Consider the following 26,451-nt stretch of genomic DNA (forward strand, 5'->3'; position numbering starts at 1 on the left):
TCTTTTGTTTCTATTAAGTACTAAGAAGTGAAAAAAAAAAACCAATAAGTTATTTTTATTATTAAAAAAAAGTTAAATATTTTGTCTTTTCTATTTAGTAATAAAAATTTTAAAATAAATAATAAGTTAATAAAAAGTAAAAAAAAAAAACAAATGATCTGAAATCCTAAAGCAAGTTACTTTTAGCGAAAAGTTAAAAAAAAAAAAACAAATAATACATATATGACTATATTTTTCTTATTCATTACTCTAAAGTATAAATCCTCAATTTGTATATTTCTTTCAACCATCAATTTGCATATATATATATATATATATATCATATCATATCGGATCACTAAAAAAATAGAGTAATTTGGTAAAATAAAGCTTTCGTGGCCAAATATTTACTCTTTCAATATTTCAATTGTAAGGTTAGCCCACGATGTTTCAAAACAACTGAATTGATATCTGGGTTGTTCTACCATCCTACTCAATGAATCATTAGGATTTGTTTTTAATAGAATATTCTATATTCATAGGTTTCTATCAATCTCATCGCTTCTAAATTAATCGTTAGATCTTAATTATATAATGAAATTAATCATTGATATTGAAAAAGTTGTTTTTCGTCTTAGTACATGTTCCTTGGGGTTGAGAACACCCCCGAAGAGTAGGAGATTTCGTAACATTTCTGATTGATTGTCTTGTGTATATATATTTAAATAATTTATTTATTAATTAATTACTCTAAGAAGTTAATGATTTTAATTTCTATTTTATAAAAAAATTATACAAATACAAGGCTTTTATGTCATATTATATATATATATATATCATCATCTTACTAATTTCTTTTATATCTTTTTGTTTCCACACATAGGGTGGGTCTCCTCCTTGAGTATTATTGAAGAATGATTTTTAGGGTCAAACGGATAATTCTTTTCTATTCTAAAAAATTTAATAGAGAATATCTCTATCTATATCTATTTATATATCTTTATACTATAAAAACCCGAATACGATCTTATTATTACCTTTTTACATTTTTTACCTATCATGTCCGAGGTACTCTCAAACAAACCATTTACTATTTACCATTAATTAGTACAAGAATGCAAGAAAACAATAAATATAATTAACCTACCAAAAGAAAAATATTTACCAAAAATGTTCCAAGACAAGTGGATTCATCCACGAAAACAATTAAGAAAAAGAAAAAAAAAGGGGTAACGCAAAAGACAAGTCAGAAACAAACAAGGAGGGTAATTAGGTAAAGCAGCCCAAGAAGGACAGAAGGGTCAATAAAAATGCCAACCAGGTTATATATTAAGACAGCTCGCTCATCCGCAAAATGAACCAGAAAGAAGAGGCGGCAGCAGCAGACCACCAATACCCCCCTCTATCTCCCAGTTTCTCTCTCTCAAAGATTGAAGAGAGGAAAACCCAGTTTCACTGTTTGTTTGTGTGTGAGAGAGGGAGGAGGGGAAATGGTGGAGAAGAGATTCGCAGTTCTGCTGTGCGCAGAGGACTCAGAGTACGTGAAGAAGAAGTACGGAGGGTACTATGGGGTGTTCGTGAAAATGCTGGGGGAAGAAGGAGAGAAATGGGACGTCTACAGAGTTGCACTTGGGCAGTTTCCCGATGATGATGAGATTGGCGGATACAGTGGCTTTGTCATCACCGGAAGTTGCAGCGATGCTCACGCCGATGAGCTCTGGATCTGTAGGCTCATCGACCTCTTGAAGAAACTCGACATCATGAAGAAGAAGGTTCTGGGTATTTGCTTCGGGCACCAGGTACTCCTATATTTCTTTACATTATCCTAAACCAAACATTGAAATTAGTTTTCATCTTAAAATGGGCTTGTTCTAATATAATATTTTGAGTTGTTTTCAGGGTCACACAACATTGTGTTTTTAATGCTTTAGGTTTGTTTTCCACTTAATCAAAGGGTTTTTTCCATCCAAAGAAATGGCTCTGTTTGTGTCTTTGCCAGCCTTTTTTGTAAAGGCAGGCAAAGCCGGTTGCAAGCTGGACATGATCATTGTATACGACTCATTTACCCTTCTTGTCTTTTCCTAATGTCATGGGCTTTGGCTTTTGGGTTCCAGGGAGGGTCATTTGGAGCAGGGTGTGATATGTGATAGTGAGCTATTACGAGAGAAGGGCATAACTTCTGCGGAGGCAATGCGGCCGTTAGTGAGAGACTCAGTATGAAGGGTTGAGAATTCATCAAGAAAGTAGGGGGTGGGGGTAGTAGGGTGTCGTGGGTGAGAGGGAAACTTTGGGTGCGAGTGAGACATCCACCGATTGTTAGGGTAAGCATTGAGATTAGGACCATGTGTACATTATGGAATAGGGCCTGAAAAATGTGCGAATTCAATTATTAAAAACATATTGGGGTATGAAGCATGATAGTGGGTAGTTGTGAGTCACTAGTTAGGCTAATTATTGCCTTCATTAGGTTCTGCCTAATGTTTAGTAGTATCCACATAGTTGTAATATCACCACTTATAATATCAATGATTTATTTTTGTAAATATAAATAATTAAAAAATATTTGGTTAAGAGAGATGAAATAATTTTTAAATTGTGAATTTAATCATTCTCGTATTTTTTCTTAAAAAATAATTTATTTTTTTATATAAATGTCATATACCATTTTAAGTATTTACATATAGATTTTAAAAGACAGTTACGTGGTGTTTGTTTTTTGGTTGAATAGAAGAAGTCAAAATATTTGGTTTTTTCTATTCAGTTAAAAGTAACTTGTTAACATCATTCAATATAATTAAAGTAAACTTATTATCAATAGGTTCAATTTAATTATGTTGGATGATGTCAATAGATTACTTTTAGTTGAATAGAAAAAACTAAATATTTTGGTTTTTTCTATTCAGTCAAAAAATAAACATTACTTTACTTTTACAAGAAAATAATATAGGTATTTTTGTCCAAATGAGACCAAAAAATGGTGGAAGGTTAAATTTCAAAAATTGGGTTTTCAAAGACCCTTTTTATCAAATAACCCAATAATTGATACTTATCTTTTGGTTATTAAGGCAAAGGAAGGAAAGAAGGCCGTGGGGCAAAAGAATTAGGTGTGAGTGTGAGGATGGAAATGTTTGGGTAAGCCTTAATCCCCACAGAGAACCAGAGGGTGGTCCAATGTCAATTCCATCTCTAACTACCCAAATTTGAAGGAATACGTCTTTTTGTTTTCAACTGACACCCAACAAAATGGTAACAAACAAACACGTCCACTCCCAACTCATGAATGGTGGACCACTTAAAATGAAATTGAAGAATGTTTTATATTCATTTAAACTCTACAGTCTACATAATATTTCACCTGTAGTGTGGGGTATAAAAATTTGGAGTCATCAAAGACTTATGATATGAAATATCTGAGTTATATCTCACACACCCATTTTTTTTTATATTTTCCATGTCTTGTATCTATCATAAGTAGGTGGCGGGTTGCTTTATATATATAGACAGAGAGAAAGTGGTAAGAGCACATGAGTCACAAGTTTTTGGGAATGAATGCCAAAAAAATATGGGTCATTTGTCCCTGAGTGATGTGGGTGCCTAGCTGTTGATAGTGAGTCCAATTGTGGCATTAATAAATTGGGAGACACGTCGTATGCTTTTATGGTCGCATGGTGGGGGTGTGAGGGGCCATGCACACAGGTTAACTTTGACATCCTGATTTTCAATGTTGGCTTTTTTGATTTGTGATCGGATGGAATTGGAGGAGGGTGATAATAGACTATGTTTTTGTGTTGAATTTGTGGGGGTGGGGCAGATACTGGGACGTGCGCTGGGAGGAAAGACGGGGAGGGCGGGATCCGGGTGGGACATTGGATTCAGGACTGTTCATTTATCATCATCATCATCATCCAACTTTTTCTCCACGCTAAAGCTTCCAGCGAGACTTTCCATAATCGAATGCCACAGGGACGAAGTGAGGGAGCTTCCACCAAAAGCAGAGATCATAGGATGGTCAGAGAAGACGGGGATAGAGATGTTCAAGTATGGAGATCATATGATGGGCATCCAAGGTCACCCTGAATACACCACCGACATTCTTCTCCACCTCATCGACCGTCTCCTTCTCAAGGATCTTATCATCGTACGTCTGCTCTCATTCATTATTCATATTATCGCCCACATCAACCCCCTCCCCTTCAGCCGTCCATCCATCATATTCATTCTCTTATTATTATTATAAATATGAGATTTGTTTTGTTGTAGGAATCATTCGCTAAGGAGGTGAGGGCTAAGGTGCAAGAATGTGAGGCAGACAGGGAGGCTTGGAGGAGACTCTGCGTCGCCTTCTTGAAGGGTGGATTGTGGTGATTAGCAGCTAGTATATTACAAATAATCATTAAGATATTCTTGTTGGGTACGTGGAATAGGAGTCTGTGTGTGTAATTGGAATATTATTAGTGAGATTGGAATATGAAGTACGCGAATCGATACCTGGCTTGTGCATTATGGGAGACAGATAATGTGCGTGTGTGCGCTTAAGGCCTCTGACCAGATGCAACCTCCTTGATATATGGTACTCCCTAAAAATTCAATTACAAAATTTGATGAATTACTACTACCACCAGCATGACATAACCACACTGATATACAAAACTCCAAAATCCTATCTTTTTAGGCTCAATGTCAACATCAAATGTTGACATAAAATAATTGATTTTAAGTTAAAAATGAAAAAGTAGTGATATCTACTGCATACAATGACAAACTCAAATCAATACCCTATAATAACATTTAGCACTATTGCTTTAAGGCTTGGTTATGAGGCAAAAACTAAGGCATAAGATTATCACATCCTCATTTTGTCATATATTTCTTAAAATTAGCAGACGCATGCACGTCTTAAGCTAAAATAGATATGAATATAAACTTCTGTATATCATCCCAGATACTAGAAATTCGAAAACCAGAAGCAAATGCTCAAATCACCAATACTTATGAAAAGTTGGCCTCCATTCAATCACAATTTTTAAATGTTGATAAAAGATATGATCATCTTTTATAATGGAACTAAAACATAAAAGCAGCCAATGGGCCATCTTCAGCAGCAGCCATCAACTATTATTGCTTTGAGTCAATTAAGTGCCACTTCATAAATTCTGGCAATCGAGCATAAAATAAGGTTCTAGGAACCCAGAAAAGTTGGGAGCCTGATATTAAGCACCGAGCATAGAACCAGAGTTCCTCCTGCACTCTGATAACATATCCATGTAGAACTGGCACTTGCTGATGTCACTCCCAGAGCTGTTCAAGCACTGCAAAATTAGAGCATTGGTTCAGAAACCCTTCTTCCTTTAGGCTAAGGTTATTTCAAATACATGTAAACCAGGGTATCAGGATCTTATCCAAGCCCAATGTATTATATCTAGACATAAGATGGGAATATCACACAATTCCAACAAGCAAGAAAGAAAACGGAAGCGGACTTTTCATTTTATTTTGATTTCGAATATCACAGACAGGGAAGCATAAGAAGTCATGTATGGTATTTGTTTACAGCTTGTTATAGAAGTTCAAAAACAAAAAGCAATTTCTAGTTTGAAGAGCTTCTTTCCTTTCAAATTTTTTAGGCCTCTTAATTTCTATGTTGGGTTTTCAATTTTCATGATTTTGAAAGATAAAAAAGCAACCTAAAAATGAACTCATTTCTTGGATCTAGTATACATTATAGGACTACGTAGAAGCAAACCCTATAGTAGGATTTACATTATTCTTTGGGATTTCCAATCTTTTACCTTTTTAAGTTTTGCAATCTCAAAAGAATAAGAAGAAAAACATAGATCAGCTTGAAACTAATTCATTTGACATAGATTTATCATATGATGCACCCGAATGCTCCTCCAGAAGGAGAAAATGGGAATCTAGATGACCCTGCTGCCACAAGCAAATTGGTATGCTTATCTTAATTACACCTTTGTAGTACCATTAGATTGCATTGGAAATTAATAACGAATGATGTGTTCTAATTTAATAAGCTGTTGAAATATATAACCTAGATAGCATTTTGGATCACATTAAGTTTAAAATATGCTGTGTTAACTTAATAGAGGAATTTATTCCCTTTCTTTTTTCAACTTTTCAAGATTGGTTTTTTGGATATTTGTTGGTGCTATGCGTGGCATATATTTGATTCACTCTGAGCTAGGCACTAGAATACACACACACACAATGGCCTTAAAGATACAGATAATAATAAACTTATAACTGCAACTTCATACGATGCTACATAAAATTTTGCAGAGTGAAGAAAAGGGAAAACTTGTACATACATCTTGGAATGCCTTGGAGTGTGCATTGCATGCATCAGAGCCACCAACATTGTTCATGGTGGGTGCTGATGAAGCAGCTGCCTCAGAGGCCACAGTTTCATGTTGAATGGTGCGAGGCCCCATCACAGCATCAACAGCCCTATGTGCCACTGCACTTCCCGTGCCAAAAGCCATACCTATGATAAGAGAGAAAGAGACTGTGTCACATTTGTGCTTGGATTCATTCACTGAAGGAGAATGCATGTGTTATGATTAAACTACATGCCTATACAAATGATAGAGATATCAGAAAACGTCACTTACCTTGAGCAATGGTTGCACCAAGCCCACCAAGCATAGATCCACCACCACCACCCTGAACAGGGGCTGGAGGAGGCGCATGGCTCACTGCATCAACAAAACAAGTAAAGCTGACTGGTTAAATGGAATGATAAACGGTTCGGGCACCCTCCAAATTCAATGTTTAACACAAGGGAAAAAAAACCAAATTTAGCGTAATGGAGAAAGGATACATGAGTTTTTTAGTGTCTTAATGTCATGCTGGAAGCTTAAAGCACAATATCAATATTTGCAACATACAATGATTATCCCCAGTTTACAAATAAGAAATCACAAATCTTTTCCCATTCCTCCCTCCCTCCATAAAGAGAGGACAATGACAGAGATGAGGATTATTCTTCTTTGTTTAGAGGATTTAGAGAAGGTGAACAGATAAGTATTTTGTGCCATCTGTGAAAAGCAAAGGATGAGAGGAATAAGATGCAAACAACAGTTGCATTTCTATTGATTTGCAGAAGTTGCAGCAATGCTCAGAGCAAGAATGTGTATATCATTAGGTCAAGGTTCAGTTAAAGAAGTTGGATTTGATGAAGGTTGGTTATGAGCATTTGTGACATCAAGACCAAATAGGGCAGCACTTTTGGCAGGCTAGAAGTCTAACCCATGCCAAATCCGCCTATCAATATGTCTACCCCAACTAAACCGAACCAAAAGTAAGGTTGGAAATTCTCTACACACTCCAAGCTCAGGCAACTCTGGTTCCAACAGGTTTCCCTGGGTTTTCATGAATTATCAAACAAAAGGCTTATAATAGAATCTCTTAATAAATCAAATAATGATTTTAACGCTAAAAATATAAATCATATTATAAACTACAATTTTAAAAGGCAAATATGTCTCATAGATATAATCATTAGTTACTAATTTAATATAAATGACACCACTAAACTCAAGTTTCATTATTTAAAAATATTTTAGTAATTTAAACAAGAATGATAAACTCATTAATCCAATTCAAAGGCAAATCTTAGGAGCTTTTTTCATTATTATTTTTTTTTAAATTTTATATTTCAATAAAATAATAAGAAATATAATTAAAAATAATAATAAATAAACAATAACATGTGGGTTCAGGTTTCAGCAAATCACCCACACCTTTAACCCACAACCCAATATCCTTAGGCTAGTATTTTTCTAACCCAAACATGACTCTATCCTGTTTACACCCACCCCAAACTTCAGGTTAGGTGTGTCGTACCTACCCAAGTTGCAATCTTAAGGTCCAAACTTTTTTTTTTTTTTTTTAATAATAGGCAAACAACAATATATAAGGACCTAAAAAAAACAGCCAAAGAGAAAAAACAAAAATTGCCAAAGACCCCTTGTCTTTCCACAATGAATTAGCATGTGATTAGCTGATTCTTCTGAACTCATGCATAAACAGCAATGGTTAGTTAACACACAAACCCTTCTATTAAGGTGATGTAAGGTCAGGTACCTTTCCCAAACAACTCCCAAGCAAAAAAAAAAAAAAAAAACCACTTTTTAAAGACTTCCCAACCCCATGAGGTACCATCCCCTAGGTTCTTCCCCAAACTTTGCCACAATAACCCATCTCCAAAGTAACCACCTTTCCAAATCAAATCTCCAACACTATTTTCCAAGCAAGGCTTCATTAAGAGAGGACAAGACCCCAATGCCTTACCCTCCCAAAATCTTATCTATGTAGATGGAAGACCCTACGATTCAAACATATCTTTATACTTAAAACCAAATCATGTAAAAAAAATTGAATTATAAAAATATACACTTATAAAAAAATGGAATTATACGTAAAAATACAAACTAATAGAAATAAAATACATGAATTAGTTTCACCTTAAACTGGGACTCAATAAATTAATTTATCTTTACTCTTAATATGAAACACAACAACCTTGTTTTCAAAAGCATAAATTTTTCTTCTGATGATTTGCTTAGTTTGTGTGAATTTTGGTCCTGGTTTTTAGAATTGTTTGGACACTGTTTACATCTTTTTTGCGGAGGGAACAAATAAATAAAAATAAATAAAAAGATGCATAAAATTTTATGTCAGCTATTACTATTAGTGGTTGTTTAACATTACACTTTGTTTCTAGATACAATAGAAGTTAAAACTGGCTCAAGAGGTAACTACTTTCTTTTCTCCAACGGAGATTAAAAGACACATATTAGGTTGCATTGTTAATTACAAACTGAAAGTTTAAGTACTGTTTCCATGTGTAACACACAATGACAATACCTGGTTGAGGAGGGTTACGCATTGGTGCTGGACGAGATGCAGGACGGGGAGCAGATCTTCCTGGAAAACAACAATAATATAAAAGATATTGAACAAAATTATATACATACATACATAAATATGTAAATACATATATAAAGGCAAAGGCAAACAAAGTAAAAAATCACACAGCACATCATAGAAATGGACTAACTAAAAATTTTTAATACCACAAAAGTCTCATCACAAGGACATTGTGGAAAGCATTAACTAATCAAAGTTGGGAAAAGAAAATAAGCAAGTTGAGCAATACAGTCAAACTTTGACTCAAAAAAGATCTTTCCAGAACATCTGAAAATGAGATGACAAATAAGAAACTCAACAATTAATTGAAGTTAAAATCAATGTCACACGCATTTGTGTCCATGTTTGCAGTGCAATATGTTGGGCTATTAGGCCTAGATGTCTATTAAGTGTGCCCAACTTTCATACTTTGGACCAAGGGGAAGGATGAAGTTTCTACAAAAACAGTTGAACCTAACATGGATAGTTTGCTCACATTCATGTTCGTTTGTCCCTTGCCCACTGAACAACTATGTTACATGGGTTCTGGTGCTTGCCGGTTATCTTTTGATCCCCCAATAGCCCTAAACTTAGGATAAAGAATCTCAGCTGGACATCATGACAAAATTGGAAATAAATGGAAAACAAAGATATCCTTGATAAAAACTTCTCTTTTCTCTCTTTATCCTATCTTTTCCCTCTTATTTCTAAGTATTCTCATAAAAATCCACAACTTTCCAGTTTCTTCTGTCATTATTTCTGGAGGAATTTGAAAGGAAACAAAAAAGAGATTAATAAAAATAAACAAATAAACAGCCATATCTTAAATAAATAGGCATCACTTTGAGTGAGTCCAGAAAAAAATGGAAGCCTCTATCTGGAAACCAAATGACGAAACCTTAAACCTTAAAAAGAATGAGAAATTAATCCAAAAAAACGTAAGTGCATTCAACGGAAAAAATAAGTATGACCTGCGCAACAAAACCACAGTCCCCATTTGGTTGCACAGAGAATGTAGGAAAGCGGCAAGAAAAAATAAAATATTTATTTCTTTCATTGACCACCAAAGGGGCATATTCCATTTTTTTCAAACAAGCATCAACACAAAACCCTAAAAGCAAGGGGAATGTTGATAGGGAATATTAGAAAAAAAGGGAACACAGAACAAAGGAAAACAAAACAGAGAAATCTCGGATTTATCGTTTCGATCTTTCATTCATGTAAACTAAAGAATGTAAAAACAAACTATTTCATTTTCCTCCCCTTTTCCTATTCGTTTCCCCAGTTCTTTCAGCAGCCAAACAAGCTCAAACAGAAAACTTCAAAAATCAAATCAACAACGTAGTAGATCTGAAGAAGTAGAAGGTGAATCAAATCGAAAACTCACCTGAGCTTCGGCGAGGCATGGTTGCTGATGGGGGCGGCTAGGGAGAGAAAAATCGTTCTAGAGAGATAAAGTTGGAATTCTCCCGAAACCCTCATCGAAGGGTTTATTTATAGGGAGTGAAATGTGGATCAGATAAGGTCAGGACCATGGGGCCTTGATTAGGTGTCATTAGCTAATTGGTTGGAATTCGAAGACTTTGCTGTGTTTTGACCAAAGCCTCCTTGGGCTTCTGGAATATCCAGATATTAGGGAGTAGTTGGTGCCCTTTCCTATTTTTCCTGCAGTCGTCCATTTTCCGGTTTGCACTTAAAAATCTTGATCAACATTATTTATTAAAATATTTGTTTTTTTTTTACATTTTGTTTGCAAATTAAGAAGGGAGAATTATGTTTTGCGGGTAGATGGGCCCCCAAATTAATAAAAGGTCCATATAACTCTTTAAATTGAGCCCAAGACCCAATGAAAGTATGGAAATTGAGTTGAAGGATATTATCCTTCACTATTTCCAAAAATGCCCTTTGTTTATTTTGAGAAAAAAATTAATATTTTTGAAAAATACTTTTATTTAATTTAATATTTTTGATTTAATTTAATATTTTTTAAAATACTTTTATGTAATTTAATATTTTTTAAAATACTTTTATTTAATTTAATATTTTTAAAAAATAAATTTATTTAATTTAATATTTTAAAAAATATTTTTTTAATACTTTAATTTAATTTAATATTTTTGAAAAAAAAAATTAATTTAATATTTTTGAAAACTACTTTTATTTAATTTAGTATTTTTGAAAAAAAAATTATTGAAAAAAAATTATTTAACTTAATTTTATAAAATATTTTATATGTGTTCTTAAAGGGTATATTTGTCCGTTACTATTTCATATCATTCAACTCAATTTGAAGAGTTATATAGACCTTTTGTTAATTTGGGGGCCCATCTACCCCCAAAAGATAATTCTCCCAATTAAGAATGAAGATAATTTTCTAGATACAAGGATGAGTTTTGGATCAAAATGATCCATTTATTAATATATATATATATATATATATATATATATATATATATATATATATATATATATATATATATATATATATATATATATATATATATAGGAGAAATTAATGGAAATGGTATAAGATGTTAAAAGACCAGTATATCCTTCAAATTTCTATATATTACCTTTTAAGGATATAAAATAGTGATGGACTAAAATACCCAATAACCTTTCACATAAGTTTTTTTTTTGTCTTTATTGCACTACTATTCATACAACCATAATAATTCTATTTTAACAATTTGGATTTTTCATTATTTATAATTTTTTTTATATAAATAATTGAAAATCAGCATTATTTTTTACTTTAAATTATAAATAAAGAAAAATTATGTTCAAAAACTATTTTTAAAAATACTTTCTAAAAAAATGGTAATATTTTTTTTATATTTTATTTTTGAAAAAACATTTAATTAAAAAATCAAAACTATTTTTAAAAATAAAAATTGAAAACCTTGTTTAGTATTATTTTTTATATGAAAATAATAAAAAGAATTAAATTTCATTCATTGATTATCCATTTTTATTTTTTTCCATTAGTTATTTTAATAATAAAATAAAATAAATATAATATTGTGGACCCCGCATTTCGGCTCATGCGTTCTCCACTCGATGGCGAGCTCAATTTTGATTTGAAAAAATGATTTTTATTTGATTAGGAAAAATGACTTGGAGTCGCCACTTATTTTTGTTTTATTTTTAAAAGGGTAAACAAAATAAGAAAGAAAAACTCTAAGTGTGACTCCTGGTTTTGGAAAAGGTGATCTACGAAAAACCGAATCGGGTTCGGGGGTCAGGTTACTTATCGGGAAGGTACGGTAAGGACCGTAGCACCCTTCTAAGTCCCTAAAGTCGGGTCTCTACTAATAAAATGAAGTTGACGTGACAATTGATAAGTGAAACGATGAATATCCTGAATGATGATGCACACATATGAATCGAGACATGCATAGACAACGATTAGAGAGAAAATGGGTACATACCTGGGCAACGAGCCACCATGCGCTATCAATAGAGAGGGTTAGTACATCATGTAGAGCACAAAACATATCACATGCATCACTAAGCAGGGATTAAAATTGTTCGAAGAAAAAAAACTGGATTTTTGAAATTCATTTGAGAATCGGAATCTTAGAGATTATTTGAAAATTGGATTCTTAGGAGTTAAATGTAAGAATGAGAACTTTTAGAAATTAAATTTGAAAGAAAATTGGGATTTTGAAGAATTATTTGAAAGTTCGGGATTTTTAAGAAAAATTAAGTTACGAAAATTGGGATTATGGGAGTTAAATTTTAAAAGGGATCAGAATCGTAAGTTATTTGAGAAGTAGAAATTATGAGAGTTAATATATAAAAATTGGAAATCTTAGAAATCATTCGAAGGCAGAATTTATAAAAATAATGAATAAGATGATAGTAATAATGATAATAATAAGTAGCAGGACAAATACGAGAATTGGAGCATGGGAAACCGAGAATTGAGTTCGGAGATAGGACAATTGGAATTTCAGATAGCTAGATTTAGAAATCGGAATCTTGAAGAATTGGACTTTAATGATTGGGATTTTTAAGAGAAATAAGTGGGTAAACATGGAATAATGCTACTAATTAATCAAAACGATATTAGAACGGATGAAAGTGAATAGTGAGATTTGTGAGATTAAAAATTAAATTAGGTAGTCAGATTTTTGAAGAATTGGACTCTAATTATTAGAATTTTTAGAAGAAAGGAATAAGCAAACGTGAAATTTATAACAATGATAACGAAGATGATATTTGAATGAATGAAAATGGATGGCGGAATTTTTGAGTCTCAAGGTTAAATATGAAAATCCGGTTTCGAAGGATTGAATTTTAATGATTGAAATAAATAAATAAACACGAAATAATGATACTAATTAACAAAAATAATGTCTAAATGAATAAAAAGGAGAATAATGGAATTTTTCTAATTGAGAATTTGAATTAGGGCGTCGGATTTTTAAAGGATATGACTTTGAGTAAATAAGTAGGTAGGGGATTATAATACTAATTAACGAGAATAATATTTTAGGCGAATAAAGATGGATAGTAGAATTTTTGGGATTTAAGTTTTGATTAAGGCATGGGGTTTTCGGAAGATTGGACTTTGAATAGACATGGAATAATGATTCTAATTGATGATGATAAAATTTAGACGAACTATAGAATTTTTAGGATTTGAAAATTTGAGTTAAGACAAGAGATTTTTGAAGAACTAGGTTTTAAATAAATAGACGAATATGAGATAATAACCCTAATTGATGAAAATAAGATTTAAACAAGTATTTGAAGAAACTAAATTAAGACAGGAGATTTTTGAAGGATTAGATTTTGAATAACTAAATAAACATGGGATAATAATTCGATTTATGAAAATAAGATTTAAACAAGCATTTGAAGAATTAAATTAAAACTTAGGATTTTTGAAGGATTGACATAGATAGATAGGAGAATATAGGATAATAATTCTAGTTGATAAATATGAGATTTGAAAGAGTATTTGAGGAATTAAATTAAAACATGTGATTTTTTTTTTATAGATCGGACTTTGAATAAATAATAATACGGGATAATGATTTGATTTATGAAAATATGATTTAAACAAATATTTTGAAGAATTAGAATTAGGTTTTAACGAATGAGAGTTTAAAATGTGATAAATAGATACATACAAAATAATAATAATAATTAATAATCGTAATGTTTAAGTTGGTGAAGTTGAATAGTATAAATTTTGAGATGAGAATATAATTAATAATTTGTCTTTAAGTTTGAGCTAACTAAATTAGTGAAGATAAAATAAAAATAAAATAAAAAAAGAAAAAAAAGAAAAAAGGAAGAAAATGGAAATGCATGAGTAAATTAATAACTTACTAAAGCTAAAGATTTAAAACTAACAATTGTTAAGACATGAGATAGCTATACGGGCTCACTTATCATGGACCTAGGCTGGGCTCCAAAAACAAACCCTTATCTAATACTATGGGCAAGCCCAATGGGCTAGCTGGATCTCAAGCTTGGGCTGGGCTCCAAAAAAAAAAAGCCCAAATCTAATGCTAGCATGGGCGGGCTCAAGAAAACATCTTCCAACGGAATTTTAATTTAAAAAAAACCAAAACTACAAGCTTGAAACTGGAAAACCCATAGGATACCTATCCAAACATGGAAGTGGAGCCAAAGGCAACCCGTGACTTTCACCACCACAGCATGCCTCAACCCAAGACTCCATTCTGCGATGCGAAGAGTGAAGACGACGAGAAGAAGAGAGGCTTGGAGCACTTACGGCGGCTTCAAAGGAGATGGGTGTGAAAGATGGCGGCCGATGTGCTGAAGCGAGTGGCTGCTCACACTTTCCTGGGCGAAACTCGGTCTCCGAGTGGAGTAACTCGTGGCATGGGAACTTGAGGAGCCGCCGCTGCTGCAACTGTTGCCGACGTCGGAGTTGGGAGGCGGCAGAGCACCGGAGATGGAGACGGAGTCGAAGTCGCCGACCGCGGAGAGGGAGAGATGAGTTGGATAGATGAATGATGGGTGGGGTGGAGTAAGAGATGACTAACGAGGTGCACCAATAACAGCATGCGGAGAGAGGTGGACCGGTTGAAGGGATTCAAGATGATAGGTATGTGTGATGGAGATGTTGACATGTGGTGGTCATGGAAAAAATGGGTATCGGCATGGATACGTGCATGGAGATAGTGGGATGAAGTTGAAAGTGATGGATATGGTAGATGGCGACATCTGTGATGGACGAGCATGGTGATGGGGTTGAGGGTGGAAAGTTATGATCACTTTTATTCTGTTATGAATCCACCCAGTTGCCCAAAGCTCTCACATTCCTACATCTACTAATGGGTAACCAGTACGACCTTGTCTCCAAGCCTTAAAGTGGACATGGTCAGCATGCCATCGGAAGTGCTTCGAGGTGCTAAGCAACGGTCCCTCGTGAGTGGATGAGAAGTTGAAACAAAGATAACGTGAATATTCTTTTAAGCCACGTACCCTGAGAAAAAGATCCACACTCTCTTCCTAGACCGAGTTCCCTTCTTTCACCCATTGAAATTGCTTCTTGGTCTTTCATGTCAGTATTTCTTTCTGATGAATGTCCCCAGAAACGAATCTATCCACTCAAAAACCTTTGAGAGATCCGTTTTCGAAGGTCTCATTGTTGCAAACAACCATGGGGTCGTCTAAGAAAATGAGCTCGTCTGTGTTCAAGAGTTCTACCCTTGAAGCCTCACTCTCACAGTCCTAGACACAGGCTCATATGAAAACCAATGACCATGCCAACCAAAACCTTATTTTCAGCCCGAATAAATTCGAATGACCATCATCTTCCAGATTGGGAGCAGCCAAGGTTTTTTTTTTTTCAAAGGGTGATGCACAGTCCAGGGCATTATCACAGTTAAGCACATGCGAGCATAAATGTATAAGGGGATGAGAAAGCTAAAACAGAGTAAAGATGAGAGACTCAAGAAACTATCAGGCACTATTTTGTTTTATGAGTGATGAACGAAAGGCCAGTTGGTGGAACGAGCAGCAAGCTTTTAGATATTTGATCAAACATCAGACTCAAAGAAAGCAAACCATATCCCAGTCATTTGAGAGAGAATACAGAGAAAAGACAAAGCAAAGCAAATATATTAACAATGCCCATCAAACCATGCCTAAGGTCGACAATGCCAAGCGAGGAAAAGTAGAAAAAAAAAACAGAGTGAGGAGTACTCATAATGGCCATACCTGAGTCTCCAAGCGAAGATCCTTCAACTTGCTTTCTGCTCCCCCCCTTTCCTCTCTCTTCTTTTTCCCTTTTAGCAAAAACCTCTCCCTCTTTCCTCCGGATGTCTCCTGTTTCTATCTTCCTTGGCAAGCCACTACTTGCCCTACTGTTCCCCGCATCAGCAGCATGGCCCTCCAATCACCAGCATGGCCCCTGCCATCTTGACTTGCTGCACATCCCATCTCTCGTAGCTGCTTTCATGCCGAAAGGGGTCCCCCCACTTGCCTAGGGTGCTGCCAGCTGCTGGTGATGAGGAGGCCCCCTTCCAATGTCATAAAAAAAACTAAAGGTCCCCGGCTCTTGAAAGAGGGGTCTACAAATATGTTTACAATTAAACAAAGAAATCGATCAATTATGTGTTTTTTGTGAGACTATCTTTTACATGAAAAATAATTAAATAACTAAATTATATATATTTATTTCTCTTTTTAATTTTATTTTCTTTATTTATTTTTTGTCTAATAGAAAATTTTAATATATCCATAATTAACAAAGTAATAAATCAATTGTGCACATTTTAATCTATTAAAATAAATTACTTTCTAATTTAAATAAATAAAATGAAATAAGTAAATAAATTTGGGGTTATTTCTATTTTTTAACATATCTTATATCAATATTTTTTATGGTTAATAAATTTTTTATTTTTTTTCTTTAATTCCAAAAATAAAATGAAATAAATAAATAAATTTGGTATTTTCTAACTGATCTTCTATTCATATTTCTTATGGTTAAATAATTTTTTTATTCTTTTTTCTTTATTTCCAAAAATAAAAGGAAATAAATAAATAAACCTAGCTTAAATAATAGTTTTTAAGTAATTTCTTTGTCTTATTTTTAATTACATTTTGCATTAAAAATAAAATAAAATAACGTTTTATTTGTTTTAATTATTTTAAATGTCAAACTATTGGGAACATAGTTTCCACACTCATGTCGATATAATTTATATATATATATATATATATATATATATATATATATATATATATATATGAAATTTATACCATTATATAAGGTTATTACACTAATTGTACAAGGGGTGTTCAAAACTGTACATTTTGAACAACTTTTTTTTTTCTTGTCATCTAAGGATTATATATTACAATTCAAATACTTACCTTAATAATGATGTTTAGAGAAAAATTTTGTTTTTACGTTTTATATCATTTTTAAAATCAAACCATTGGAAACATGGTTCACACATCATATGTGACACATAATGTATGTATATGGATGAAATTTGCACCATTGTACAAGGGTGTTATACTAACTGTACAAGGTAAATGTTCAATTGGACAAGACAAATGTTCTGAGTGTACAAGACAAATGTTCTAACTATACAATGGGTATACAAGGCTATCCTTTATGAAATATTTTAATCAATTTTGGACAACTTTTTTTTTTGTCTTGTCATCTAAGGATTGCAGACTCTTAAGGTACACATTTTTCTATTACACATTCATCTTATGCACTTTATTTAAATCGCATGATAATTCGAATACTTATCCCACTAATGATGTTTGAGAGAAAATTTTGTTTTTCCATCTTCCACTATTTTTTTAAACAAACCAATGAAAACATGGTTAACCTACCTATGGTTGGTTACACATTGAGTAGGGGGTATATGGAATTTGAGTCACTGTACAAGGTATTTACACTAAGTGTACATGACAAATATACTAACTGTACAAGGGTGTACAAGACTATTATTTGTGAATGATTTTAAGTGATTCTGAAAAATTTGTTTGTTTATTTCCCCTAACCGAGGATAAATGAAATTCCTTACCCACATTGGTTAAACATACATTCATCTCATGCACTTTATCTAACTTGTATATGGTCATTTAAATAGGTACCTCACTTATGATGATTGTAAAACAAAATTATACAACAATTTTTCTTCTTTTTTAAAACCAAACCAATGCAAACATGGTTAACCGACCTATTGTCAGATATTCATGAGATGATGTATGAAATTTGAGTTATTGTACAAGAGTATTACACTAACCGTACAAGACAAATTTACTAATTGTACAAGGGTGTACAAGACTACTTTTTGTTAAGGATTTCAAGTGATTTTGAAAAACTTTCCCATTTTTTTCCACTCAAAGATTTTTTTTTCCCACTCAAATTCTCTCACTCAAGAATTGTTTCGAATTTTATTTTTAAATTTCATCATCAAAATTTTGTAATTGCATATTTTGTTTTTGTAGCTTTAGCAATGTTCTTTCTTTCCACTATTTTTTTTTGTGAAATTTTATCCAAATGAATCTATATTTAAAATTATAATCATATTTATCAAATTTTTTACTAAGATTATCTTTAATTCTTTTAATATATTTATACTCGTTTATTTAAAAAATGAAAAACTAATTTTTTTTTTTTTTTTTTTTTTGTAAACATGTTCTATTACCTTTCAAGTAAAAAATTAGATAAGTTTGAAAGTCAATAAAAAAATTAAATACCACTTTCAATAATTTTTAGATAAAATTTTATATAATATATTTTATTTGAAATTTAATTTCTAAAGTTCAACTAAAAAATTGTATTGACAATTTTCTTGTTATGAGTCAAAATATTTTGCATTAGTTTATCTAGATAAGAAAAATTATTAATATAATATTAGAACTTCATATCTTAGTTATTTTTTTCAATAAATTAATTTTTTTTTAAATTTTAAAATAAAAAGATTAAAAATTAAAAAGCTAAAAGGATATATATATATATATATATATATATATATATATATATATATATATATATATATATATATATATATAATAAAGTGAAGTGATAGTCAATTTTTAAATTTTTAAAAATATGGTTAATGTAGAAGATATAAAAAATAGGATAAAAATATAAATGAAAGGGTAATATAACTTTAAAATAAAAAATTAAAATTAAACTAAAAGGTAAATACAAAAACATACAAAATATTTGGATGAAAAATCCCAAAATTTTTATCATTGCTTATAATAAGAGCAAAAAGATTCAATATCTTTAAAAATGAAAAACAAAAAAACATTATTGCTTTTTATTTGACATAAAATAAAAATATAGATTAGAAGAAAATGAAAAAAAAAAAGTTAGAAATGAGTAATACTTAATAGGGAATAGAAAAGAGAAAAAAAAAACACAAAAAAATTGAAATTCACACTCACTTGTGTCTATGTAAGGATTAAGTGTATTTTAGGGATTAATGAAAGACAATATCCTAATGTCATAGCTTTGAACTCAACTTCTACACTTGACCTTGCAACTACATTTGTTTCTTGCTTTTCCACGTTACAAGGTTACCTCCGAGGGATGTACAATAGCTTGAAGTTGATCTTCTGTCATCAACCGATCCAAATAATCTGCATTCGTGTATACTTCCAATGTCAATTCATTGCCTCTTTTAAACAACACTTTGTTTCTCGAAGTACCTTTTAAGTACCATAAAATTCAACGTGTTGCTTAAAGATGTACTTCTTTTGGGTTGTGCACAAATTGATTCACCACTCCTACAACATAGCCTATGTTTGGCTTGTATGAAAAAGATAGATTAGTTTGTCATCTAATCTCTAATAGAATGCTTTATCTACCTTCACATTTTATTAAGCCTCACAAAGCTTGTGATTATGTTCAATGGGAGTCTACTTGTTTACACCCTTCTTTCCCTGTTTTAGTTAATATATCTAGCACATACTTTTGTTATGATATAAAGATCCTATGTCAAGAGTGTGCTACTTCAATGTTAGGGAAGTATTTTAACCTATCAAGTTCTTTAATCTCAAATTCTTGCAATAGACACCTTTGTAATGCCTACATTTTTTGCAAGTCATCTCTTGTTACCACTATGTTATCCGCATAAACTAATAGAGTTGTAACTCCCCTTGAATTGGAATGTTTGACAAATAATGTGTGATCATCCTGACTTTCTTTGTAACCTAAAGCTTTTATTACTCTAGCAAAACTACCAAACTAAGCCTTAGGATACTTTTTTATGCCATAAAGTGTCTTTTTCAACATGCACACCCTATTCTTCTTTGACTCAACCCTAGAGGAACCTCCATATAGATTTCTTCATCAAAATCACAATGTAAAAAGACATTCTGTATGTCAAACTATTGCAAACTCCATCCATTATTAGTTGCTAAAGATAATAGGATATTGTACATTTTTGCAATAGGAGCAAATGTTTCAAGATAATCTATCCCATAGGTTTGAGTATACCCCTTAGCCACTAATCTTGTCTTATACCGTTCAAGTGATCTATCTTGAAGACCTATTTATATCCTACTAACTTCTTTCCTTAAGGTAGTTCCACGAAGTCCTATATTTTGTCCTTCTTAAGTGCATTCATCTCAACTTTCATAGCTTATTTCGACTCTTTAATTCTCGATGCTTCAGAAATAGTTTTTGGGATAGTAATAGTGTTAAGGTGTATAAGAAAAATTTTATGACCACTAAACAACTTCTCATAGGACACAAAGTGAGACTATGGATAGGCAGGCCATTCAGTACACTTCTAAACACCCTTTCTAATTGTGATAGGAATATCATAATCATCAACAAGTACATTACTTTCATAGTATTATGAATTAGGAGTTACCTCAACATCATCAGTACCAAATATTGGTTTTGAATTATGAACCTGCATTGATTGAACAAGGAGTTCCTTTTTCCTTGAATATACTTGCAATGGGTGAGTAGCACTATGAATCTATTTATCCTTTGCCATCAAACTAGGAGTACTTGGATCTAACTCATTTGGTAAAGGAACAAAAATGGATGGTGATGGAGAAACGGAGGATTTTGATTTTCTAAGGATGGGAAGGATGAAAGATCAAGCAAAAACAAATCTCCATCCTTGTCTTCCATGAATGATGTACCCCCTTGAAGATAACAGTTTGGAAAGTAATTTTTAGTTTCAACGAAAGTTACATCTATGGAGACAAAGAACCGTTTTGTTGGAGGATGATAACACTTATAACTTTTTTTGTAGAAGAATACCCTATAAAAACGCACTTAAGAGCCCTTAGATCAAGTTTCCTATGGTTATTCGAATGAATATGAACAAAGAATACACACCCAAAGACCCTAAGAACCAGGTGATTTGTTGTTTTGAAGTCATGAAATTTTTTTTGAAAATAGTTGCAAGGGGGTTGTTATAATCAATAACTCATGTAGGTAGTTTATTAATTAAATGTGTAGTGGTTATGACAACTTCTCCCCAATAATTTTTTGGAAAAGAAAAACTTAGTTAATAGTTAGAAGATTGAACATTTTTCTATTCTACCATACCATTTTGTTGTGGTATGTTAGTGCATGAAGACTCATGAATGACGCCTTTTTCATTAAACTTGATTAAAATAATCGCTAGCATTATTAGACCAAACTCTTTTTATCTTAACCCCAAATTTATTTTTCACTATTTGGAAAAAAAAATTGAAAGGTAAAACTAACATTTGATTTTTGTTTTAGGAGAAAAACCCATGACACTCGAGTATAATCATCAATAAATAAGATTAAGACAAACCAACGAGCCCTATATATATTATTATGAACTATACAAGGTCCCCAAACATCACTGTGAATAAAAGTAAAAGACATTGGAGACCTTGTATTCCTTATTGGAAAAGAAACATGCATATGTTTTGCAAGGTCACAAACATCACAATGAAACTGACCCAAATCAAATCCTTTAAACAAACTAGGAAACTTTACTTTAAGAATATTGAAAGAAGGATGATCGAGACAAAAGTGATATAACCATATTCTATTTTTATTTGAAAGGGAAGACCCATAGAGTAGAGACAACAGGATAGGACCCTTAATGTTATTTTTCCCAATAGGTTCCTTAAGAAAGTAAAGCCCATTCCTCTCGCTAGCAAGTCCAATCATCATCCCTGTGCTCCAATCTTGAAATTTACACAGTGCAAAAGAAAAAGTCACCATACAATTCAAATCCTTTGTAAGCTTGTGAATTGAAACTAGATTGGTGGACAATTTTGTTACATGAGAAGAGTTTTTAAAACAAGGTTATGATTTACAACTGCGTCCCCTTGGCCAACAACTGTAGCCAATGTTCCATTAGTAATATCAATTTTCTTATTACTAGGACAAGGACTATAAGAGACAAACCCATGAGAAGATTAGATCATATGATCCGTAGCCCCAGAGTCTACTACCCATGTTCCTTTTGAGATCGACACATTAAGAGCATAGAACTAAGAATTACTTGAAAATGAACAGACAAGTACCTACACCACCACCTGTAGGCTTGTCTAATGTCCTTAAAAAACATCTCAGCTTCTCAATCTCCTCTATTGAACTCGGCTAGCTCTTAAGAGAATTCTCCTTCGCCTCCTGATTGTGTTGAAGTCAAATGTGCCTGTCCTTGCCCTCTTTGATTACTCTTTGCTATTTAAGAAGTATTTTGAGTATTTGAGGGCTTACCATGGAGTTTGCAGCACCTCTCCTTGTTGTCTTGTAGCTTCTTATAGTAGGTACACTATAGAGTCTTTATTACTTGCTCTTGATCCTTTTGATAACCTATTAGTTCCTTCCATTCCATTAGAATAGGCATTTGACTATAGCTGGTTTGATTTTACAGTTCTGATATTTGCATCTTTTGTAACCAAGGGTGAACCATCTGTTGATTAAGGCCCCATCACAACCCCTCTTCGTCCCTCTTCTCCACGAATTATGGCTATTGTTTCATTGAGTGAAGGAATTTCTTCCTTTCCTAACACTTGTACTTGAATGCTCTGTTTTCAATTAAAAATAAAGTAGTTCTGCCAAAAAAATCAGTTTTCTCCAGTCTTTTAGAAGAAAGAAAGAAAAAAAAAACATAGCTATTAAGGCTAGAAAATCAGCGATGAAGGCTGAAGAAAAAATAGAAATCCTAAAGAGTCTAATTTGGCTTTGATTCCATGTGGAGAAACATATGTATTTCTTGTTTCACTAAGTTTCTTCTAAGGATCTGAGCATTTGTCTTGTTTCACAAAATGCAACATATGTAGTTTTTGATGAATAAAGGAAATGACAGATGGGGAAACATCTCCTCATCCTCAATAGTTGATCAAATTCTCAGGAAAGGAGAGGGATCCATTTTGCCTCGGTCTTTGACCACTAACAAGTCATACCATCTCTGTTCACAAGAGAGCTATGCTTAGTTTTTCATCAATATTTGTTCATAATTGGGCAATCCTAGGTTTGAACTAGATTTAAATTCTCAATGGCATGCACAGAGATTATCCAAGAGTTGATTCCAGTGTTGCCAGGCATCTCTGCTACAACACTACCCGAAGTGCTAAATCGATTATCTTCCCGGGTTGCAGCTCGGATCATCCGGGATGCATTTTTGTAAGATGAAATTGTAGTCTTATTCTCAAAGCCCCCAGGGATTGTGCATGTTTTTATTAACCATATGTCAACGCAAGATGATCTGTCCAAACCATGTCTTATTGGTTTGCACGGTTAGATCTGCCCTGCATATTATAGTATCAAATAAATATCAAATGTCAAATTTGGCCTCGTCAGAAGTAACATTAGTTTTTAATTTTATGTAAATCAGGAAATTAACAAGTGAAGCAGAGAGTTGAACGACATCTAATGCATGAAGAATTTTTTATTTTTTAAAATTCCGTTTTTCTATCAATGGATCCTGATGCTTTGTATATCCTCATCAGATTCCCTCATGGTGGAAATCTTTGCCAACCTAATTATCCAACTCCACAGTAAATTGTAGAGGTGATGAGGGGTTCTATGACTTACTATGGTAGACTTGCAAAATGGATTCCTTGCTTCATAGAAGGGTATTTCCTCCATAAAACCAGGCTGCCAGCTTTTAGGTCAAAGGTCAGATACACTACAAGGAATCTCCTGGCCACACAAATATATATATATATATATATATATATATAACATTTAGTTGTGCAATTAATCGGGCCAGACTTTAATCATTAAATAGAAAAAGGCAAAGTGATAACACTAACTTCCACTGTTATTATAACCCAAGGAACAGAGGAAGCAATGTACCCCAGACAGACTGAACCCAGGCGGATCTCCTGAATGGTGTTAGGATACATGGGTTCTGGAGGGGACAAATTTCTGAGGCTTTTGGAGTCCAATCTTAATTAGAGCTGCAATAAATTTTGAATTGAGATTTACATAATTGCATTAACTTAAGTAAATTTCATCCAAATCCAGTTAGTAGCATGCTATACTGATGAGAGAGAGAATGGCCGTACCAAATTTATTTAAAGAAAATACTTAAGCCTTGAAGTACAAAATCCAGGAATTCAAGTTTATTAGTTGACAGAGGCAAGTAACACTGATTTCAAGAGAACAGTGGCAATCTCTGCTCACCCGAGGCATATGAGATGATGCTCCTCTTTAATGGTGAAATATACTGTGCCCCATGGAATGCAGCAGCTCTTAATACATTTAGAGGTCCAAAATCAACAGAGTATGCCTTTTGAAAGCCATCCAGGATAGCCATCATCATAATATTTTCCCGTTTTCTCTCTGCTTCAAATTTTTTTAACAGATGCACCTGAGAAAATGAACAAGAGCACCTAGAAATGGATCAGAAACCACTGAACATGTGCGAGCCAATTCAAAGTATGGCATTCAAATCTCTCATTTAAGGCCGCAAAAAACAATTTCAGAATCATATATGACAAAACGACTCAAGTAAAAACTCCTTTTACCATTATCTTCTATATTTTCTGTTTAGCTACCAGGTTTAACCTTGGTGAATTTAGCAGTATTTCACTTTCACAAATCAGGAAGCATCCCATAGGTTTCATGAAGAAAACATAACAAAATTATAATACATCATGAAAATGCAAAAAATATCCCAAAGTTTTTCAACAAAAGAGAACTAGATAGGTCTCCTTAGACTACAAAAAGGGTTTCCTTATAGCTGGCACTAACTTTTCTTCCAAAAAGAACCTACTTCAACACTATTAGATTACATGCATTATAAAAAAGAAGAAATTTCATTGAATTTTCACACAAAGTAAGGATAATGCTTAATTCCAGTTGTAAAAAGGTTTTTCCCCAATTGAAATGTGGCTTGGCAAGCACAAAACACTCATTTGTAAACTTTTGTCCTAGGGGAAATTAATGGAGCTTATTGTCACATCAGATTAGTGCCCTCATAGATGGAGATTATTATGCTCACATTAGAACTAAGTTCCAGTGTGATAACTTTCCTTGATATGAACAATGATTGACCAGCCCAAGATCTTTACAAAGAAAGAATACATGTCAGAATTTCTCTGTTATTTAAGATTTTGTGAAAATTGAAATGCCACAAAAGAGACATTTGAAACCAACCCACCCCCACACCAAAAAAAGAAAAAAAGTGTGGAAATAGGGGCATTTTGCCATCTTAACATTCAAAATAAATGAACAAGAGATCAAAAGATTGCTTCCCACCATAGATGAAGGTGAGAATGGATTCTCAAATCACCACCAACCAACAAAGAACTCTAAAAGGGGTTGAAAATAACAAAAATGTCGTGAGATGGCCTTCTTAGAACAACACCCAAAAGCCCTCATTGGCATATCAACAATTATCTTGCAGACCACAATTAGTTTTGATGAGGAAGCACCAAAGAGAATTAGCACGTAGGAATCTCCAAGCCAATTTTCCAATGTAAGAGGTCTTTGCTGTTCTAGGACAATAGGGTGTTGAAACTGATTGATATGGAAGCAGGTGGGTCTCTATTTCCTGTCGTTTCATTGTGAAGATGACCTCGCTTGGATATTCCCAGGGGTGTATGGGCCAATTCAAAGGGTGGAGAGGGGATTTTTGGGTAGAATTAGGGCTAAAAAAGGTATCTAGGAGGACCCTTGGTGTTTAGGAGAAGACTTTAATGTGGTCGAATTTCTTGGGAAATGGAGGAATTGCACAAGGTTGTCTTCAGCTATGAAGCGGTTTTTTGAGATCAAAGGGGATTTTAATTTGAGAGACCTACCTCTGGTTGGGTGTTAATTCACATGGTGTGGAGGTCGGGTTTCAATTAGGCCTAACTTAAAGTGTTTTACCAAAGCCAACTTCTAATCACTCTCCTATTGTCCTTAATAGTGATGGGATGAGGAGGGGGAAGTCTCCCTTCAGATTTGAAAATATGTGGCATAAAGAGAATGGACTTAAAGACCTCATAAGAAGCTGGTTTTTGGATTATATAATGTGAGTGGTTCTTTTAGTTATATTCTGGCAGTGAAGTTAAAGGCCCTCAACCAAGACCTAAAATTGTGGAACCAAGAGGTTTTCATGAATGTCTTAACCAGAAAATTGA

At 33.1% G+C, this 26,451-nt stretch overlaps 3 protein-coding genes across 12 annotated transcripts in view; 1 reads left to right on the top strand and 2 right to left on the bottom strand.

Annotated features, from left to right (window-relative positions):
* Positions 1 to 1,317: 1,317 nt before the first annotated feature.
* On the top strand, positions 1,318 to 4,468 carry LOC100259085 (gamma-glutamyl peptidase 5). Its single transcript, XM_002269157.5, has 3 exons — positions 1,318 to 1,778; positions 3,791 to 4,117; positions 4,240 to 4,468. The coding sequence occupies exons 1-3, from the start codon at positions 1,470 to 1,472 to the stop codon at positions 4,342 to 4,344; spliced, it is 741 nt and encodes a 246-aa protein (XP_002269193.1). The 5' UTR covers positions 1,318 to 1,469; the 3' UTR covers positions 4,345 to 4,468.
* Positions 4,469 to 4,950: 482 nt separating this feature from the next.
* LOC100253947 (uncharacterized protein C6C3.02c) lies at positions 4,951 to 10,434 on the bottom strand. Its single transcript, XM_002269253.4, has 5 exons — positions 10,292 to 10,434; positions 8,863 to 8,922; positions 6,606 to 6,689; positions 6,303 to 6,478; positions 4,951 to 5,288 (listed from the first exon to the last, which is right to left on the bottom strand). The coding sequence occupies exons 1-5, from the start codon at positions 10,308 to 10,310 to the stop codon at positions 5,190 to 5,192; spliced, it is 438 nt and encodes a 145-aa protein (XP_002269289.1). The 5' UTR covers positions 10,311 to 10,434; the 3' UTR covers positions 4,951 to 5,189.
* A 12,597-nt stretch (positions 10,435 to 23,031) lies between these two features.
* Positions 23,032 to 26,451, bottom strand: part of LOC100248856 (uncharacterized) — a 50,571-nt gene continuing 47,151 nt past the window's right edge. For 9 of the 10 annotated variants that reach the window (XM_059736008.1, XM_059736010.1, XM_059736006.1 and 6 more), the window contains one exon: positions 24,370 to 24,695. In XM_059736008.1, the coding sequence (XP_059591991.1) occupies positions 24,480 to 24,695 (216 nt within the window). In that variant the 3' untranslated portion in view covers positions 24,370 to 24,479. Of the gene's footprint in view, positions 23,629 to 24,369; positions 24,696 to 26,451 lie in introns of those variants that run through there. The other variant, XM_059736009.1, reaches the window with a different exon arrangement.

This window comes from Vitis vinifera, chromosome 3 (genome assembly GCF_030704535.1).
Source record: "Vitis vinifera cultivar Pinot Noir 40024 chromosome 3, ASM3070453v1".
Lineage (NCBI taxonomy): Eukaryota > Viridiplantae > Streptophyta > Magnoliopsida > Vitales > Vitaceae > Vitis > Vitis vinifera.

Bases quoted from the DNA above. Each gene is read 5' to 3' on its own strand.
- LOC100259085 (XM_002269157.5), top strand. From the start codon at position 1,470: ATGGTGGAGAAGAGATTCGCAGTTCTGCTGTGCGCAGAGGACTCAGAG. The intron at 1,779-3,790 runs GTACTCCTATAT...GGGGTGGGGCAG, and splicing joins GTATTTGCTTCGGGCACCAG to ATACTGGGACGTGCGCTGGG. The intron at 4,118-4,239 runs GTACGTCTGCTC...GTTTTGTTGTAG, and splicing joins TTCTCAAGGATCTTATCATC to GAATCATTCGCTAAGGAGGT.
- LOC100253947 (XM_002269253.4), bottom strand. The intron at 6,479-6,605 runs GTAAGTGACGTT...CTCTTATCATAG, and splicing joins TGGTGCAACCATTGCTCAAG to GTATGGCTTTTGGCACGGGA. The intron at 5,289-6,302 runs GTATGTACAAGT...CTAATTTTGCAG, and splicing joins ACTCCAAGGCATTCCAAGAT to TGCTTGAACAGCTCTGGGAG.